At 51.4% G+C, this 13,120-nt stretch overlaps 2 protein-coding genes across 14 annotated transcripts in view; both read right to left on the bottom strand.

Annotated features, from left to right (window-relative positions):
- Position 1: 1 nt before the first annotated feature.
- Positions 2-7,126, bottom strand: TMEM120A (transmembrane protein 120A). Of its 2 annotated transcripts, none has more exons than XM_027126109.1 (12): positions 5,709-7,126; positions 3,969-4,087; positions 3,602-3,718; positions 1,900-1,959; positions 1,588-1,683; positions 1,421-1,510; positions 1,146-1,211; positions 986-1,047; positions 786-878; positions 598-662; positions 437-505; positions 2-362 (listed from the first exon to the last, which is right to left on the bottom strand). In XM_027126109.1, the coding sequence occupies exons 1-12, from the start codon at positions 5,787-5,789 to the stop codon at positions 249-251; spliced, it is 1,032 nt and encodes a 343-aa protein (XP_026981910.1). In that variant the 5' UTR covers positions 5,790-7,126; the 3' UTR covers positions 2-248. The 2 variants fall into 2 exon arrangements, with proteins under 2 accessions (XP_026981910.1, XP_026981912.1); XM_027126111.1 differs by having other exon boundaries at positions 2-287.
- A 113-nt stretch (positions 7,127-7,239) lies between these two features.
- STYXL1 (serine/threonine/tyrosine interacting like 1) overlaps positions 7,240-13,120 on the bottom strand; it is a 67,666-nt gene continuing 61,785 nt past the window's right edge. For 11 of the 12 annotated variants that reach the window (XM_027126117.1, XM_027126118.1, XM_027126114.1 and 8 more), the window contains one exon: positions 7,240-7,505. In XM_027126117.1, the coding sequence (XP_026981918.1) occupies positions 7,374-7,505 (132 nt within the window). In that variant the 3' untranslated portion in view covers positions 7,240-7,373. The remainder of the gene's footprint in view (positions 7,506-13,120) is intronic. The other variant, XM_027126119.1, reaches the window with a different exon arrangement.

Below are 13,120 nucleotides of genomic sequence, written 5' to 3'. Positions count from 1 at the left end.
GCCACTCTGAGCCTCTCACCCTTTATTGAGGTCGCTGGCCCCCGGCTCCCGCAGGCGGGGACACAGGCCCGGGTCTTCCTCTCCAGCGCCGCCTTCAGGGCCCACAGAGCCCACAAAACCCAGGGAAGAGCAGACAGACCCTCCCAGACGAGAGGAGCCCCCACCCCCTCAACACATGGGGTTCAGAAGCCCCTTCCAGGCCGGGGGTGCCATAGAGGGCTGTGCCAGCAGGCAGGGAAGGCCCAGCCTCATTCTTTCTTGCTCCCGTGCTGCTGGTTGTGGAACTTCTGGTGTACAACCCGCAGGGTGGTGAAGAAATTGCCAAGGAAGAGGAGGAGGAAGGGGAAGCCACACATGAGCACCTGGGGGAGGAATCGGGGTCAGGACAGAAGCCAGGCCCGGCCCTCCCGGCGTCCTCTCCAGGGGCCCGGCTCACCTGCCACTCCTTGCACTCGGGGTCCCGGGCCAGGTTGAACAACGTCAGCGCGTTGAAAAGCTGCCAGAACTGGGAGGGAGGGCGGTTTTTACACACAGTCCCTGTTCGAATCAGAGCCGGGGACAGACAGCCCGATGGACAGGGACAGAGGTACAACTTACGTGTCCAAAGAAGAGGAAGGGCAGCAGGAAGGTGAGGCCCCGCCACATCCAGGACTGGAAGCCCTCTGCAGGGACCACAACCAGGACAGAGACGACCCCATCACTCAGGCCCAGGTCAAGAGGAAAGGACTTTGCCCTTCCAGCTCCCCCGTCAGGATTCCAGAGAGGGGCGGCCACGCCCGACTCACCCACAGTGAGGTCCATGGTGTGCCTCTCGCCCAGGGCCCGCAGGCGGTACAGACAGCCGCTCTGGTAGTAATACTGGAGGAACTGCACGAAGCCTGGAGGGCGGGGGGGACATCAGGACTGGGCTGGAGTCCCAAGTCTCTTTCCCGCCCCTCCTAGGGGGGGCCGGTCCCAAGCTCAGCAGGACCTCTGAGACACTCACTCTGGTACATGGAGAAGGACAGGAACTGGTTCCGGAACTTCTGGTACATGAGGCCCTCGGGCCTAAGGCAGAGAGCAGAGGAAGGGGTCAGGGCTCGGGGATGCCACCTCTCCCTGCCCCGGCTCCCCCGGAGACCCTAGGACCAAGCTGGGCCACTCACCACGTCAGCATGACTCCTGACAGGAACGTGGACACGTAATGATGGAAAACCCACCAGCCTTTGATCCTGCGTCAGGAAGCCACCGTCACTCCTGTCCCCTCAGCCCCCAGGATCAGTGCTCCGGGACAGGAAGTGGGAAGAAACCAGTACCCCAGCCAGTTCCCGCTTCTCAGAGGGCCATGGCACCCGCCGCCCCCACCCCGCTTTCTAGGGCAGCTCCAGTGTCACTCCCCCCACCCCCCACCCCCAGGAGCCGGGCTCCGGCCCTCGCCCACCGGGAGCCGTTGTTGATGAGGATGCTCTCACGGATGGTCAGGGTGCAATAATACCAGACCAGCAGGAAGTTGAAGGCAGCGTCTGTCACCCTAGGGAGGGGTACAGAAGGTTGGTGCCAGAGCCTGGAGAGGGCACAGGGTCCAGCCCCGTGCAGCAGGACACCCACCTGGAGTTGAGGAGGAAGCGGCAGGTGAAGGAGATGAGGATGAGGATGATGGTGAGGTAGAGCTTGAACTTCTCGTACTCGTCTTTGTAGGCAAACCTGGGGAGGAGCGAGGGGTACACACTCATGGGACAGGCTGGGATGATGGCAGGGCCCACCCACGCCTCTGGACACACTGCTGTGGTGGCATGGGGCCAGCATGGGGGAGCAGCCCCTGAACCCCAAGCTTAGCCAGGGAAGCTGGGGCAGACTGGAAGGGGCCTGGGGCAGGGGACGGGGAGTAGGGTTGAGACCCCGCCCACGACAACAAATTACTTAGCCTGCTTGCTCAGGAGTGTCACGTTGACATTGCCCAGAACCAGGCTCAGATACAACCTGGGGGAGGGAACACCAGGTGAGGAGAGGTAGCCTTCAGCCCCAAGTCCACTGCAGCAACCCACACCTGTGACCACACCACCCTCCTCCCAACCCAAAAGGGCCTCCTCGGAAACCCTGGCTATATTCTGACCCCTGAGCGCCCAGTCTCCCACCCACAAGGACCCTCTCCCTCACTGAGGCTCCCAGGCCCTCCTGACCCTGGTCTCCCTTCCCGAGCCAGCTGAGTCACCAAGCCCTCCTCCATAACACGGAACCACTTTCTTGCCAATCCTTGCATTGCCATCACCCCACCATCTAAGCTTGTCTCGTCCTTCTCTGCCAGAGGAACTCCGTGAGGTGACTGAAAGCTACAGTCGTGTATTAAGCAGCTGTTCCCACAGGGGCTCTTGTTCACACTCGAGCCGTATGCACAGGCTCAGAGGGGTTCAGGGACTTGCCTGAGGCAGCGAAGAGATCATGGGGCACAGCGGGGACTGGGACCAGGCTGCCTCTCAGCATCGCCACGGGCTCCCTCTCCCATTCTCAGCAGTGGCCTTGTCCAACCCTCTCCCAAATCCTCCTACCTGTCCCCGTCCGGGCAGGTGACATCTCCCCTGCCTGCCTCCTCACCCTCATCTCTGCACCCCCCTATCCCAGAAAACAAGGGCCTACACCCACCCTTTCCCACCTCCCCAGGGACTTCCCTCCATTGTTTAGGGCACCTCTTCTGGGTCTCTCCCTCTGCTGGCCCACCTCTCAGCAGGTAGATATGCTCAAGTCTTTCCTATGTACAAACTTACACCCACACACCCAAACAAAAGCCACTCCTCAACTCTCATGCCAAGTCCTAGCCACCGGTTTCTCGTTGCCAGTTTCTCCTTCCACTCACAGCCAAGCTTCTGAAGCAAGGCCTAAACTTGGCTGTATCCTCAGCTCTTCTGTCATCCCCAGTATCAACTTCCACCCCTACGCTCCTGTGAAGCGGTTCTCTCCAAGGTCACCCTGACTTCCAGGAAACATTTCCCCTTCTGCATTGCATCTGACTGCCTCCCACGCTGCCCCGGGCCAACTAATCGGAGGCTACTGGCCAGGCCTCCCTTCCTTGCCTTCTGGAACACGCTCTCTCCCAGGTGTCTTGCTGCCTGGGGTCTCTGCGGGATTGTTTTCCCTAAACCTAGGCTTCTGCCATGTCCTCTACTGTGTCTGCAGCTGATCTAAGTGCATGACTGACCTGTCACTCTCCCCTGCCCACTGGGCCAGAGGGAAGCTCTGCAGGCTGGCTCCCCCTCTGGTCTCATCGCAACCTCTCACCACCTACTGTGAGCTATGGCTGTGACACCTACTATTTCCGCCTTCCCATGTCTGCCTGGCTCACTCCTCTTTATCCTTATGACTCAGCTCAGGCATCACCTACTCCAGGAGGCTTTCTCCGACCTCCCAAGTGGTTAGGTACCCCTCACTGTGCTCCCCCCATTCCCTATACCTCCCCCACAAAGCACTCATTGCAGTGAGCTGTCACTGTCACTCAGGCTGTCCCTGAGCTAGGACTGTGTCTCACTGGTCAGCCCAGAGTGGGTGCAGGAAGCCAAGCAGAGGAAGACGGCGCTTCAGGCCTCCCTCTCAGAAATGGCTGTGAACTGAGCTGGGGGAGGAACCTCACCCATTCTGCTTGGGCAAGTAGGCCTCCATATCAAAGAAAAGGCCTTGGCGCTCCTTGATCTGGTTTTCCAGCTCCTGCGCAGCTTTCTCGGCCTCTGACGGGAGGGAGGGTTTACATCTGCAGGTGCGGCCACAGAAGCCAGAGTCAGAACAGGGGACCCCCACGTGTGAATCACACCTGCGCGGCAGGAGAGCAAATGCAACCCAGAGAGGGGAGAAGCCATGCCCAGGGACATCTGGGAGTCAGTGCCAGCTCTCTACCCCACCAGGTCACACACCCACCCCCAGTCCGAGGCCACAGGGTATGGGGGGGTGGGTATGATGAGGTATGGGAGGGCATGGGGGAGTATATGGGGACAGGTCCTAACTTCTTCAGGACAAGGGCCAGCTCCTGGAGCTGCTTCTTCTGCCGAGTGATGGAGCTGGTACAGTTGTTCTGCAGCTTGGTCAGCTCCTCCAGCTTCAGGCGGTACAGCCGGTGGGTCTCCTGAGAACCAGGTCGGGGTAAGGCTCAGGCTGGCTAGTGGGCTCCCGAGCCAGAGCCTGCTGGGAAGGAGGTGGGGCATGGACTCCTCCAGGGCTCCTTGGGAGGGTCTCAGCAGGAAAGGAGACAGCCAGCTGTGCCAGCCCAGGGAACTCCCTGAGGGTACTCTCTCTCCAAGGCAGGCAAGGAGGCAGGGGTCTCCCTGTAAGCCCAGAAGCCCCTACAGTACCGCTCTCCCAGAAACAGGGGAGTTCTCTGAAGCTTTTCTTAGCCTCAGCCCATCTACTAGTTGTTCCCACCCCTCTCTGGCCTGTCCTGAATCCGGATTCTAGGCTCATGGGTCTACCTTCTGGCCCAAGCAGGCTACCTAAAGCCATCCCTGGCCCGCTCAGATCCTCCTGCCCAGATAGCCTGCAAGTGCAGGGGAAGATGAGGTTGTCCAAGATACCTGCTGCTCTGGCACTCCCAGCATCTTCCTCCCAGAGTAAAGGTCATCAGGCTTTAGCCCTTGGACCTCTTGCTATAAGACCATTCCTCTACTCTTCCCCCAACACCTTTGACCCAAGACTTCCCAGAGCACTTTGCCCCAATGGGTAAGTCTTGAGAAGGAACAGCCTAGAGATGGGGCAAGGAGCAGTGTGAGGAACGTCAGGCAGAGGCTGAGGCCAGGACAGTGGTGACCAAGCTGGGAAGCACTAATGGCAGCAGCTTGGCCAGGCCAGGGGCAGTCAGGCTTCAACGTGGACAGGAAAGGGCTGGAACCAGTCCAGGAGAGGCAAAGTCCTGACCAAGTGCCCAGCTGACCTGGGCTCTACCCTGCCTGGGTCTTGCTTCTCATACCCAGGAGGGGCAACCTCGGCCTACCCCCAGCCACCACGCTCTCCTGTCTGCCTTCCCACAGAACAGCACAGTGGCCCACAGCAGCCAGATCCAGACGATTCCTCCCTTGGCTTCCCACTGGTCTCAGAGAGATTCCAATCCCCGTCGCCCGTGAGGTCTCTCGGCAGGGTCTGGCCCACCCACTTTTCCCCTCACTCCCTGCATCAGCCACGTGGTCCTGTCTCTGGTGGGAGCTGTCCTTCACCCTGGATGGGCCCCGCCCCCATCCAGGGACTTCACCTAAACACCACTTACCCCGACCTAGGCCAGGCTGCCTCCCGGACTGCTCCCCAGCCACACTCAGCCCAGACCGCGCGGCCCGAGGGCGGGGAAGGCGCTCCTCGCCGGTCTGGCCCGGCCGGCGCCCACGGCGCATTTGCTCAGTAACTGACACAAGACTGGCCCCGGTCAGCTCGGACTCTCCTGGAAGGGGACCGGGTCGGAGTCGGGGCCTCTTTCCGAGGCCTCAGAGGGAGGCCGGAGGTCCGCCTGGGTCAGTGGGGTCACTCCGGGGTCGCGGCGGCCGCGCGGGGAAGAGGTCCCGCTGCCGAACATTCATTTGAGGCCGAGGGGAGGGTCCAACCGGGGACACCAAGACCCGGGGCCTCGCCGCCGTCGGGAGCGACACCAGGGTCCCCGACCCCTGACCCCGAGCTCCCGCTGCCCGACCCGGGGCTAACCGACCCTTGACCCAGAGCCAGATAGACATGGCTCGGAACCAATGGGGGACCGCATCAGCACTTACCTGGATGCCGTGGAAGTCCTGCTGGAGCTCCTCCCAGTCCCGCAGGCAGTCGCCCAACGGGCCCGGAGGCGGGGGATGCATTGCTGCCGTTCCGGGAGCCGGACAAGCCGAGTCGAAGACAGAGCCGCAACCCCGGCGGGCTCGAGGCGCCTCCGCCTCCGCCGCCTCCGCCCCCGTCAGCTTCCGGGCTCGAGCCGCCGCGACCACCAATGCGGAAAAGCCTGGAGCGGCGACCGCGCTGGCCCCGCCCCCTGCCTGAGCCAATCCGGGCCAGGGGCGGGGGCGGGGCCACGTGCTCCGAGGGCCCTACGCCCGGCTGCTCCCAGCTCGGAGGGTGGTGGCAGCCCCCAACCGGAGCACTCCTGGTGGCGCCAACTGTGTGGTGCAGCCAGCAGTGTCCTTGCCTGTCAGGCAGGGAGTAAACCAAGGCCCAGGGAGGTGCCACCTGCCTCAAACACTTTCCCCCTTGGGAAGCTGCTCTTTGGCAGGGAGGGGATTCCGAGCCTCTTATCTCGCTTGGATTTTTACAAGGGCCCCTTTACTGTCTCCCTGTCTCCAAGTTCACCGCTAGTGTCCCTTACCACACCCACCAGACTGCCCTGACTAAAACACAAGGCGAATCCCCACCATGTCCCTGCTGAACACTTTCCAATGGCTCTGCCCTTCCTGCCAGGAGGTCCCTAAGCCATCGCTCTGCAGCCATCCCAGGCTCTGTTCCAGTTCAAGTCCCGACTAAAGGCTGCACTGCCTGAAAAGCCCTTACCCCTCTGGCAAAACCCCACTCTTTGAGGGCGTGGGCTCCTTTTGGGGCACGGGGGAGTGCTACTCTAACCCTCTGCAAAGAGTCCTAGGAGGCAACATGGCGTTCACCTGTATGTCCTCAGCCCTGCCCAGGTGTCAGGGAATGTTTGCTGGATGAACGTGGACCGACATGTTAAATTCTCCATCAGTCCCCTTGTCTCCTGACTCCAGGCCCGTTCTGTGGGTGCTGCCAGCACTCAGAAGCGCAGTCAGAGGAAAATTCCTTTTGAGACCCGAGGAATTTCTAGAAACCTGGTTGTGAGGGATGGGAGGGTGAGAGTCTCTTCTTGGTGAACACAGCCAGGCAGAAATGAGTGAGGAGCAAGGAAAGGACATCTGTACAGGTGATGGAGCAGTAGGGATGCTGAAACTGGGGATGAGGCGAGGGTATGCCCTGGTGCCAGGAGCCTCTCAAAGCTGTGTAGCCTGCGGCCTGAGCCAAGGCTGAGCTTGGCATCTCTGGGGCTGGGGGATCTCCACCCATGGGTGGGCATTGTGACATCCCCTGTGGAACAACACAAGGCTGGGGGAACCCTTGGAGCTCCCACCCAGCAGCCTCCAAAGGGTCCACGTTATGGGGGACATGAGGGGCAGCTGCTCTGGCACCAGATGCTCCTCCAGAAGCAGCCTCAGGAGTGCAGTGGGGGTGGGTCCACGATGCCCCAGGGATGGGGGTTCTCGCTGAGTCTGAGCACCTCCTGTGCTAGCACAAATGAGGAACCTGGGAAGAAGCACTGCGGGAGGCTGACACAAGGCTCCAGGCAGCAAAGGCCTTCTCATTCCTGGTTACACACCCTGGCCCACTACCCACAAAAAGCTCCCAAGGCAGGTTCTTCTGGACCCATAGCTGGGCCACAGAGAAAATCAGTAGAGTGGATCCAAGATGTCTGTGACGCTGTCTCCAAGGATAACCTTCTCCCACTCTGACAGCTGAGCCACCAAAGCCCGATTTGGACGCATGTTGGTTTTACACTTCTTGACGTAGGCCCAGGACCTCTGTGAACCCAAGAAGAGAAAAGCAGACTTCAGGATTGGACCTGGGCCCTTACCACCTTGATCACAGCCAGCTCAGAGGGGACAGGAGGCACTTGCCCAGGGGTCAGAAACATAGCTTAAGGGCAGGACAAAGAAACAGCAGCAGCTTGGGGTTAACAGATTAGGGCAAGGAGTTGTAGGAGCTGGCTCTGCCTGGGGCAAGCCCCTCTGCATTCTGAATATAGACAGAAATCATTCTTATGTCAGATGGCTCCCGTGAAGGTTGAGAAAACATATGTGAAACCTCCTGTGGACAGGAAAGCACCATGCCCATGCCTGGCACTCAGTGCTGCCTCAACAAAGATTTGCATTGTAAGTGGATAAATGAATGGAAAGGGGAAGAGAACTTCGGCAAATTCTCTGAAGAAGAAAAACTGAAGCTGCCTTCTTTTAGGTGCCCACCCCCAAACGCAGGAAAGGTTATTACATGAAGGAAGGTGACCAGCTGGTCTCCATCTGGATTGAGGATAGAGGAAAAAGGAAAAGGCAAAAGCAGTTCCTCAACAAACTATGGATTAGAAGAAAACTATCTTAACATAATAAAGGTCATATATGAAAAGTACACAGGTAACATCATAATGGTGAAAGACTGAAAGCTTTTCCTCTGAGATCAGGAACAAGGCAAGGATGCCCACTTCCACAACTTCTATTCAACACTGTCCTAGACAGAGCAATTAGGAAAAAAAGAAAAGGCATCCAAATTGGAAAGGAAGAAGTAAAATTATTTCTGTTTGCAGATGATATGAACTTAATGTATGTTGAAAACCTTAAAGATTAAACACAAAAAACTGTTAGAATAAACGAATGTAACAAAGTTGCAGGATACAAAATCAGTTGTGTATCTAACTAACAATGAACAATCCGAAAAGGAAATTAAGAAAATTTCATTTACACTAGCATCAAGAGAATAAAATACTCAGGAATAAACTTAACCAAGGAGGTAAAAGACATGTGCCCTGAAAAATGCAAAATGTTGCTGAAAGAAATTAATGAAGACTAAAATAAATGGAAAGACATCCCAGGTACATGGAATAGAAGATTTAATATTGTTAAGATGCAAATACTACCCAAAGTGATCTGAAGATTTAATGCAATCTCTATCAAAATCCCAACAGCGTTTTTTGCAGAAATAGAAAAATCCATCCTAAAATCCATATTGAATCTCAAGGAACCCTGGAATAGCCAAAACAATTGTGAAAAAAGAGAGACGAAGTTGGGGTTCTCACACGTCGTTATTTCAAAACCTTTTAAGTTATTACACAACTATGATAAAAGAATATAGTACTGGCATAAAGACAGACATTTAGACCAGTGGAATAGAAGAGACAGCCCAGAAGTAAATGCTCACATATATAGTAAAATGATTTCAACAATGGTGCCAAAACTATTCAATGGAGAAAGGAGTCTTCAACAAATGTTGTTAGGAATACTGGATATCCACATGCAAAAGAATGAAACTAGTGTAAACTTACACCATGTACAAAAATTAACTCCAGATGATGGAAGATATAAAGTAAGAGCTAAAATTATAAAACCCTTGAAAGAAAACACAGGGGAAAAGCTTCATGATATTGGATTTGGCAATTATTTCTTGGATGTGACACCAAAAGCACAGGCAATAAAAGAAAAAATAGATTGGTTTATATCAAAATAAACAACTTCTGTGCATCCAAAAAAACACTTCTGTGCATCAAAAGACACAATCAACAGAGTGAAAAGGCAAGACACAGAATGGAAGGCAACATTTGCAAATCATATACCTGTTTTATATTTCAACCTTATTTCAAACCTTTTAAGTTATTACAAAACTATGATAAAAGAATGTGGTACTGGCATAAAGACAGACATTTAAGACCAGTGGAATAGGATAGACAGCCCAGAAATAAATGCTCACATATATAGTAAAATGATTCCAACAGGGGTGCCAAAACTCTTCAATGCACAAAGTGTTAATATGAGGAATATATAAGGAACTTCTAAAACTCAACAACAAAAAACAAACAACCCAACTAATAAATGGGCAAAGGACTCCGAATAGACATTTCTCCTAAGAAGGTATATGAATGGCCAATAAGCGTGCAAAAAGATGCTCAACATCACTAATCATTAGGGAAATGCAAATCAAAACCACAATGCTATACTTCCTCAAACTGATTACGATGGTACTATAAAGGAAAGAAAGGAAGGAAGGAAGGAAGAAAACAACTGTTGGCAAGGATGTGGAGAAATTAGAACACTTGTGCACTGTTGATGGAATGTATTAAATGGTACAGCCACTGTGGAAAACAGTATGGAGATCCCCCCAAAAAATTAAAATTAGAACTACCATATGACCCAGTAATTCATCTACTGGGTATATACCCAAAAGAGTTGAAGGCAGGGTCTCAAAGAGATATTTGCACAACCATGTTCACAGCAGCATTATTCATAATGGCTAAAACGTGGAAGCAATCCAAGTGTCCATCAATGAATAAATGGATAAGCAAAATGTGGTATATACATACAAGGGAATATTATTAGCCTTAAAAAGGAAGGAAATTTTGACATATGTTACAACATGGTTAAACCTTGAGGACATTATGCTAAGTGTAATAAGCCATTCATGAAAAAACAAATACTTTATGATTCCACTTATATGATGTACTTAGTGTAGTCAAAATTATAAAGACAGAAAGAAGAATGGTGGTCACCATGGGCTAGGGGGAGGGGAGAATAAGGAGTTATTGTTTAATAAATATAGAGTTTCAGTTTTACAAGATGAAGAGTTATGGGGCTAGGTGGTGGTGATGGGTGCACATTAGGAATGTATTTAACACTACTGAATTATATTCTTAAAAATTGTTAAGACAGGGGCTTCCCTGGTGGTGCAATGGTTAAGAATCTGCCTGCCAATGCAGGGGACATGGGTTCAAGCCCTGGTCCAGGAAGATCCCACATGCCACGGAGCAACTAAGCCCATGCACCACAACTACTGAGCCTGCGCCCTAGAGCCCACGAGCCACAACTACTGAGCCCTTGTGCCACAACTACTGAAAACCACATGCCTAGAGCCTGTGCTCCACAACAAGAGAAGTCACTGCAATGAGAAGCCCACGTACTGCAACAAAGAGTAGTCCCCACTCACCACAACTAGAGAAAGCCTGCATGCACAGCAGCACAGCAACAAAGACCCAACGCAGCCAAAAAAATAAATTTATTTTTTAAAAATTATTTCAAAAAATGGTTAAGAGAGTAAATTTTATATTATGTATTTTGTTGTTGTTGTTGTTATTGTTGTTTTTTGTTTTTGTTTTTTTGCTGTACGCGGGCCTCTCACTGTTGTGGTCCCTCCCGTTGCAGAGCACAGGCTCCGGACGCGCAGGCTCAGCGGCCATGGCTCACGGGCCCAGCCGCTCCACGGCATGGGGGATCCTCCCAGACCGGGGCACGAATCCGTGTCCCCTGCATCAACAGGCGGACCCTCAACCACTGCGCCACCAGGGAAGCCCCTGTTATGTATGTTTTAATGCAATAAAAAAGGGAAAAAATAACTACGAGATACCACCTCACACCCATTAGGGTGGCTACTATTAAAAAAAAAAAGAAAGAAAATAGTAAGTGTTGGTGAGGAAATGGAGAATTTGGAACCTTATGGTACTATGTATGGGAATGTAAAATGGTGCAGCTGCTATGGAAAACAGTGGTTCCTCAACAAAGTAAAAACAGAATTACCATATGATCTAGAAATTCCATTCTGGGTCTATACCCAAAAGAATTGAAAGCAAGTGGCCAGTGGGGCTTGTGTTCATGGGTTTAACAGGACAGTAGTAAACAAACAGTTCTTAACTGGATTATCAGCCCAGGGCTAAGTGCAAAGAAAGCATACAGAAACACCCTTTTTCCATTCTTCCCCTTAAAGAGATATATTTGCACACTTTAAAAGTTGCTGCCTGAGGGTCTGGCTTCCAATCAGCCTGAATCTAGGTGCAGACTGAGATCCTTCCCTTTGGAAGGCTGACAGGTCTTGGCACACCCTCAACTACTGGGAACCACTAAGAACAAAGTAGGCTGCTTGAACAATCACAAAGCTGTGAGAGATAACAAAGAGATAGGGAAGGGTTGGACAATATGGTTCATCTCTTACATGAGACACTAGGAGAGGTGGCTGTTTTATCTAATGCATAGAAACCAACACAGAGGGTTAAGGAAAATGAAGAAACATGGGAATATGTTCCAAATGAAACAAAAAGAGAAACCCTCACAAGAACACTTTAATGAAATGGAGATAAGTGATTTACCTGACAAAAGTTCAAAGTAACAGTCATAGAGATGATCACCAAGGTCAGAAGAATGCCTGAACAAAGTGAGAATCTCAACTAAGAGATAGAAAATATAAGGAAGTACAAAATAGAAGTCTCAGAGCATGCAATAACTGAACTGAAAAATGCAATAGAAGGATTCAACAGCAGACTAGATGAAGCAGAAGAAAGGCTCAGCAAACTCAAAGACAGTAGAACTCATTCATTCAGAGCAGCAAAAGGAAAGAATAATTAAAAACGGTGAAGATATTGAAAAAGAATATATACATGTATAACTGAATCACTCTGCTGTACACCTGAAACTAGCACAACATTGTTAATCAACGATACTCCAATACAAAAGTTTAAAATTAAATTTAAAAATCAGTGAAGATAGATTAAGGGACTTAAGGGACATCAAAAGGACCAATATTCACATTATAGAGATCACAGAGGAGAAGAGAAAGAGGAAGGGACAGAAAACTTATTTGAATAAATAATGGCTGAAAACCTCCTTATCCTGGGGAAGGAAACAAACTTCCAGATTCAGGAAGTCCCGTGAATCCAAACAAGATGAACCCAGAGAAACCCACACCAAGACATTATACTTAAATTGTCAAAGCTGAAGACAAGGAAAGAATCTTAAAAGCAACAAGAGAAAAACAACTTGGGAACCCCCATAAGACTGTCGGCAGATTTCTCAGCAGAAACTCTGCAGGCCAGGAGGGAGTGGCATAATATATTCAAAGAGCTGAAAGAAAAAAATTGCCAACCAAAAACTGCTTTACACCTGGCAAAGCTGTCCTCCTTCAAAACTGAAGGAGAGGTAGAGAGTTTTCCAGACAAGCAAAAGCTGAAGGAGTCCATCACCACTAGGCCTTGCAAGAAATGTTAAAGGGACTTCTTTAAGCTGAAATAAAAGGGCAGTAATTAGTAACAGGAAAACATATGAAACTATAAATCTCACTGGTAAAGGTAAATATATAGTAAAATTCAAAATAATCTAATGTAAAAGTGGTGGTTTAATAACTTCAGATGTATGGACACACACAGACTGAAAGTGAAAGGATGGAAGAAGATATTCTAGGCAAATGGAAACCAAAAGAAAGCTGGGTTAGCTATATTTATTCAGACAAAAATAGACTTTAAGACAAAGACTGTAGTAGACACAAAAGTAGGTCACTATAAAGGGGTCAATCCAACGAGTGAATATAACACTTATAAATATTTATGTACCCAACATAGGAGCATCTAAATATACAAAGCAAATATTAATAGTCCTAAAGGGAGAAGTAGACA

Source organism: Aethalodelphis obliquidens, unplaced genomic scaffold (assembly GCF_003676395.1).
Source record: "Aethalodelphis obliquidens isolate GAN/ISIS:26980383/991018 unplaced genomic scaffold, ASM367639v1 scaffold30, whole genome shotgun sequence".
Classification (NCBI taxonomy): domain Eukaryota; kingdom Metazoa; phylum Chordata; class Mammalia; order Artiodactyla; family Delphinidae; genus Aethalodelphis; species Aethalodelphis obliquidens.
This window is presented reverse-complemented; position numbering and strand designations above follow the sequence as displayed.